This window comes from Lactuca saligna, chromosome 3, assembly GCF_052625555.1.
Source record: "Lactuca saligna cultivar CGN05327 chromosome 3, ASM5262555v1, whole genome shotgun sequence".
Classification (NCBI taxonomy): Eukaryota; Viridiplantae; Streptophyta; class Magnoliopsida; order Asterales; family Asteraceae; genus Lactuca; species Lactuca saligna.
In genome coordinates, this window is record NC_136419.1 from 56,874,770 (window position 1) to 56,881,551 (window position 6,782).

A 6,782-nucleotide genomic window follows, 5' to 3' on the forward strand; every position below is an offset into this window, starting at 1 on the left:
TGGCGAAGGCATATGGGTCGAATGGAACTCGTGGTTTAGGATTTAGGCGAAGACTGGATGGTCAAACTCCAGGAGGCAGTTGATGATTATGAGAAGTATCAGTGGAGGTAGCAGGTGGAGTTACATGTGATGTGGTATTAAGAGCAGTAGATGTAGATGGGCTTGTGGGTGGGGTGTCATTAGAAGAAGTTGGGTTGTTTGGTGTGGTGTCAGTAACCGGTAGATTGTCGGTTAAAGTTTTAGGGATAGTTTCGGATGGGTGTAGCATAACTGGATATGGGTCGGAAGGTGTAGGTGTCACAGATGGAGGATCGGTTTGTTGAAAGGGGAAGTTTTGTTCAACAAAACGACCATGACGGGCAGTGTACATGTGATCAATAGTAAGATCGAGACACCGGTGACCATGGTGATCGGGACTGTAACCGAGAAACACACATGGAAGGGAACGAAAATCCATTTTGTGTTTTATATGGACAAATATGAGGATAAGACAAACCACCAAAAACACACAAGAATGAAAAATCGAGTTTGTGAGAGAAGGTTTGTTCAAGAGCAAACATATTGGATGCGTTACCGGATGGCATGTGATTGACTAGGTAAACAACAGTGTCATAAGAAAAGTGCCAAAAACGAGATGGAACACCGGATTGAGCAAGCAAAGTGAGTCATGTTTCCACAACGTGTCGATAACGATGTTCAACAAAGCCATTTTGCTCAATCGTATGAGGACATGAACATCTATGAGTAATGTCGAGTGTAGAAAAGAAATTAGCAAGGTTTCAAAATTCTCCACCCCAATCAATTTGGACAAATTTAAGTTTTGTGTTAAAATATCATTCAACCATAGCTACGAAGTGTTTAAAGTGAGCAAACACATCATATTTATGTTTTAAAGAGAAAAACCCCATGTAACGAGTAAAATGATCAACACAAAGTAGGAAATAGTTATGTCCAACAGAGGAGGTAATGGGAGAAGGTCGCATACATCACAGAAAAATAAATCAAAAATGCAAGAACTTTTAAATTCGATAAAGGCAAAGAAAGTTTAGAGGATTTTCCTACATGACATGCATTACAAGGAATACCTGCAATTACAAGCATAACCAAATCTTTTTCTTTAAAAGCTTCACCAGTGTTGGATAAAGCATCAGCATACGCTTTTTCCCTATCGAGATAGACTTCTTATGTTTCATCACCTTCATTTGTATCTTCAATAACTGTGTTTTGAGAGTGTATTCACTGGAAGACGTGTAAGGAGAGTAGGCACAAATTTTACAAATTTTACAGATATAGCAGAAGCAAACAATAGATAACAAATGGTCACAAATTTTACACGAAGGCTGAAGCAAACCATTTCAAAAATCAGATACAAATCAACAGATTTCAATCTCAAACTAAAGAGAAGTCAGATATAAAAATCCAATAGATCTTTCAGAAATTGACTCTTTTTTGCTGTAATAAAATAGAGAAAAAAATAAAATAGATAAGAATAAAGTAGATTTCTGAATCAAACCTAAATAAACAAAATTTGAACTAAAATAGAGAAAAATCGAGTCTAGTAAAACTTGAACAAGCCATTCATTACAACAACCAACAAGAATCAATTTTATTTCTGAAACAAAAAGCAAAAACACTAAAGATAAATCACTTCAAAAACTAGAATGAGAACAAGAAAAGGAAATCGGAATAAGGGAAATTGAACTCATCTAGATCAGAATCACACCCAAATAAGAGTCGTTGTATCATAACAATGTATCTTGGACCTAGAATGCTTGCAAGTTGAATCACGATCTTTAACCATAGAGAAATCAGATATTAGAAAACATAACTTGAAAAATAAAGAAATTGGAATGTTTAGAAACTAGAAATCAGAGAATCAGAATAAGTTAAAGATTGAATTGAAACTTGGGAGCTATATATTATCGACTGAATATGAAAAATTCAGAAATCGATTCTTACTCTTTATTTATCAGAGACATAAGGTGATTCTAGGGCATCAAATTCTCCAATCGATAACAACATGTTTCAAAGCGCCGGACGTTTGGATTTTCTATACGCCATTGATGAACGCTCGATGATTGTCTGGCGCCTAAGGTTTTCTTGCCCTCCTTTCTCACGTCCGGAGAGATCACAAGATATGGGGCTATTTTTTGGGCCACTTTATATGTAAAAGAACCATAGCTGGATGCCCCCATAAATTTCCTGCTCTGGGCCTAAGCCCAAGTTGCCTAGGTACTGAGCCGGGCCCAATATAACTAGTTAATCTCGCTATGATGTCATCAGAAAAGTTGGTCAACATTAGATATCATGTCTCTGGAAAATTATGATGTCTATCAACATTAATAGCCCTTGTTTTAGTTCTTTCAAGATTCCAGTAACAATAGTCACACATGACAAATAGTTTGCAAATTCTTCCATGATCGATTGAGAATCCATATAACTACGGCTGCCATTTCGCTACTCCCAGTAGACATGCAAGGGAGGTTCAGATGATGAAGCTTTTATACTTGCATTAATGAGTCTTGATTTGTTCTTTGTTAGGAATGTAACAAAATAAGATGATATATAGCACTTGTATGTCATATTTTTCAAGTAAATGTTTAAGATAAGAAAGACCCTGATTACTAACCTGCTTAAACATTAGGCCAATGGCAGGGGAAAAATGTTTTACATTTATGGCAATGGTAATTTGTATATGCTGATTTTAATCATGTTTGTTAGGGTTAACTAATGACTTGTTGATCTCTTTGTAGAAACCTTGTATATTACTTTTCCACTTCAAAATTTCACCTCGAAATAAAGGCAAAACTTGTGTAGCTAACACTTTTTTCCTGTATTGAGTAGAAGGATTGCAATCATCCTTGGCATTCAATTGTATACATATAGTCAGGAGCATCATAAGAAACTACAGAAAAATTAAGAACATCGAATGTACACTTTATCAAGCTGAAGATGTCAATTCAAAGCAGATTCTAATTAACAGATTTGAAGCTTGGTGCATTGTTGGCCTTTCATGTGGATTTGAGTTCAAACATGCTCTTGTGAGAGTCAACACCGACTTAACTTGTTTCTCAATTTGGGATGACGGAGGAGGTATCCGGCTATCTCCCACATTTGCTAACACCAAATAATCAGCAGACAATGTTGGTAAAGATGTTATCAGTTCTCCAGGATGTTTTCCCATCACCACTTCTAGTGCAACAACTCCAAAGCTATACACATCACATTTCTCAGATGCCACCATTGTATAAGCAAGCTCTACATCCCAAGAAACATAAGATAAAAACAAAAAAGGTATATCAACCTCACAAGATTCTAACATATATACTTATATATATTACAAAACTTAAGATGTAGAACTAAAATCACAAGATTACGTTACCTGGCGCGATATATCCATAGGTGCCTGCAATTGTCGTCCAGTTTGATGAGTCTAGCTTTAAAAGCTTGGACGTGCCGAAATCAGATATATGTGCCTCATAATCAGAATCAAGAAGGATGTTGTTGATGGAAATGTCTCTATGAATTATAGGAGGTGAGCAGTCGTGATGCATATAAGCCAAACCATTAGCAACAGCCTTTACAATATTGACCCTTTTCAACCAATCCAATTCTTTTGCTAAGACATCACTTTTTAAGATTGATCCAAGGCTTCCCTTTTCAAGGTATTCATAAATCAAAAATGAGTGATGGGGATGGGAGCAATATCCATAGAGTTTCACTATGTTTCGATGCCTTATGTTCGTTAATGTTCGTACCTCATTAAGGAATCCATTATGATCAACATTCTCAGATGATGAGTGAAGTTTCTTGACAGCTACCACATTGTTAGGCTGTAGCTCAGCTTTGTACACAGTCCCATATCCTCCGGTTCCAATAGCATATACTTCATCAAAATTGTCCGTTGCTTTCAAGATGTCATCATACACTACTCCTCCATCAAAAGTTGTTATGGAGAAGTAATCACCACCTTCATTATCCAATGGTTTCTGTAGAGAATGTCTCTTTTGTTTTCGATAAGCAATGAGGCCACACATGAATAAACCAAGTAAAGTTGCCCCGATAAGAGGGAGCATAATTAGTAGGATGAGCTGATGATGAAAGGGATCATTTTTCTTCTTCAGGATTTGACTTGCACAAAGTTCCACTCCCGTAACATTTCCACACAAACCTGGATTGCCTTGTAGGGACGCATTCACAAAGTTGGCGTTAGCGGGAACCGGACCTGAGAGCTCATTGTAAGAAAGGTTGATATCAATCCCAAGAGGCAAACTTGTGAAAGCTTCAGGAATAGAACCAGATAGTCTATTGTGAGAAAGATCCAATTTTTGTACATTTTGCAAACTTTGAACTTCAGATGGTATATCTTTTGTGAGAAAATTCTGAGATAAATCAAGTTCCGTAAGTTGAACTAATTTACCAATCTCACCTGGAATTTTCTCACTAAGCTGGTTATTACTAAGATTCAAGTGATGGATGTGTGCCCAATTACCAATGCTTTTGGGTATCGACCCATTCAATCTATTTGTGGATAGATCTAGTTCAAGGAGTTCACGGAATGACCCGAGCTCCAGAGGTATATTACCTGACAGTTGGTTATCAGAAATGTACAAATATAACATACTTTTCATCTTCTCAAATGCTTTTGGGATCTCACCAACCAAATTATTTGAAGACAGATTAAGCCTTCGTAGTTGAGTTGAATTCGTAAACTCGGAAGGAATAGAACCACTAAGTTGATTGTGGTTCGCCATAAGCTGAGTCAGGGACTTCATATTTCCAAGTTCAACAGGAATTGGACCAGATAATTTATTCTCGTGGAGGTACATAGTCTTTAGGTTGCTCATGTTTGCTAGTGATGATGGAATAGAACCACTAAGTTGATTGCCGCTCACCACCAATTCTTCAAGAGACTTCAAATTCCCAAATTCAATAGGAATGGCACCTGATAATTTATTGTATTTGAGGTACAGATATTGTAGGTTGCTCAGGTTTGCTAGCAATGAAGGAATAGAGCCAGTCAGATCATTGTCGCTCAATATAAGATCAGTGAGAGACTTCAAATTCCCAAGTTCAATAGGAATGATACCCGATAATTTATTCCCTTTAAGGTACAATGTCTGTAGCTTGCTTAAGTTTGTTAGTGATGAAGGAATAGAACCACTAAGTTGATTTTTGCCAACCTGAAGATTAGCGAGAGACTTCAAATTCCCAAGTTCAATAGGAATGGGTCCAGATAATCTATTCTCATGGAGGCGTAGAGACTGTAGGTTGCTCAGGTTTCCTAGTGATGAAGGAATGGAACCACTAAGTTGATTGTAGCTCATGGAAATTGAATTGAGAGACTTCAAATTCCCAAGTCCAATAGGAATGGGACCAGAGAGTTGGTTTTTATACAAAAAAAGAATATTCAGAGATGTCAAACCACCCAATGATGAAGGAATAGAACCACTAAGTTGATTTTTGTATATCACAAGATGAGTGAGAGACTTCAAATTGCCAAGTTCGATAGGAATGGGACCAGATAATCTATTCTCATAGAAGCGTAGAGACTGTAGGTTGCTCAGGTTTCCTAGTGATGAAGGAATAGAACCACTAAGTTGATTTTTGTATACCACAAGATGAGTGAGAGATTTCAAATTCCCAAGTTCAATAGGAATGGGACCAGATAATCTATTCTCATAGAGGTGTAGAGACTGTAGGTTGCTGAGGTTTCCTAGTGATGAAGGAATAGAACCACTAAGTTGATTTTTGTATACCGCAAGATGAGTGAGAGACTTCAAATTGCCAAGTTCAATAGGAATGGGACCAGATAGAAGATTTTTGTACAAATAAAGGGTATTCAAAGATGTCAAATCACCAAATGATGAAGGAATTGAGCTAGATATATTGTTCGAGTCTAGGTACAAGTTGGTCAGCTGGTGCAGGTTTCCTATTTCAGGTGGAATTACTCCAGAAAACATATTCAATGAAAAATCAAGATATACAAGTTTGGACAAGAGTCTGATTTCTGGTGGGATGGTGCCAAAGAAGTTATTCTCATAGAGATCAAAATGCGTAAGATTGTGTAGCAAAGAGAATGGAAATTGGTGGAGTGTACCTTTTAAGCCTGATGAACTGAGGTTCAACCTCTGAATGCTCCCAACAGCATTGCAACCTACTCCAAACCAAGAAGTGCATGGAAATGATGTCATGGAATTCATAGGGAATGGAATCCATGAAGAGAGCAAGGAGTTGTGTGGAATTTCAAGGTTTTCTTTCCATTTGAGAAGACCATTGGCTTCCTCCAAAGTAGCAGAAGCAAAATTCGGTATGAGGGAGAGTGTGATGATTAGTAGAGTTACCGAGAAAAACAAGAAGTTTGAAGACAACATTATTTGCTTTGCTGTGTTACTTTTACTAAAAAAGGATGGTTTACATATCCTAATTTATACTTGAGCTACCTTTTTCTCTTGTTTTCTTTTTCACATACTCGAAAAGGAAAATTGGGCAATGTCATATTTTTCAACAAAGGAAAGTATTGTTAGCCGCCAGTGTCGTACTTATCCACAAAGGAGTGTATTGTCAGAAGTCAGTGGCATATTTTTCCACAAAGGAGTGCTTGACAATTTGGATTGTATATTTCATGAATTGTATATTACATGACATTAATCTTTTTTCATTGAACAATGAAATTCTTTGTAAACCGAAATATATCAAGGCGCCAGGATTATAAAAAGACAACATGAGTTATTACATGTTATTGTTGTATTTAACAGTGTAATAATTCAACTTATATAACT

General features: G+C 36.9%; 1 protein-coding gene and 1 long non-coding RNA gene across 2 annotated transcripts; both read right to left on the reverse strand.

The window, feature by feature from the left end:
- Positions 1 to 997: 997 nt before the first annotated feature.
- On the reverse strand, positions 998 to 2,429 carry LOC145036625 (uncharacterized). Its single transcript, XR_013678498.1, has 2 exons — positions 1,960 to 2,429; positions 998 to 1,239 (listed from the first exon to the last, which is right to left on the reverse strand). It is a non-coding gene; the product is annotated as an uncharacterized LOC145036625 (long non-coding RNA).
- Positions 2,430 to 2,620: 191 nt separating this feature from the next.
- Positions 2,621 to 6,459, reverse strand: LOC145036626 (uncharacterized). The gene is made up of 2 exons (XM_078985086.1): positions 3,383 to 6,459; positions 2,621 to 3,258 (listed from the first exon to the last, which is right to left on the reverse strand). Exons 1-2 carry the CDS (start codon positions 6,372 to 6,374, stop codon positions 2,942 to 2,944), a joined length of 3,309 nt encoding a protein of 1,102 aa, XP_078841212.1. The 5' UTR covers positions 6,375 to 6,459; the 3' UTR covers positions 2,621 to 2,941.
- Positions 6,460 to 6,782: the final 323 nt, after the last annotated feature.

What these genes read in the sequence shown, in the direction of transcription:
- LOC145036626 (XM_078985086.1), bottom strand. Translation starts at nt 6,374, where the DNA reads ATGTTGTCTTCAAACTTCTTGTTTTTCTCGGTAACTCTACTAATCATC. An exon ending in CTATGGATATATCGCGCCAG is followed by an intron (nt 3,259 to 3,382) that starts GTAACGTAATCT and finishes CTTGGGATGTAG; the next exon opens with AGCTTGCTTATACAATGGTG.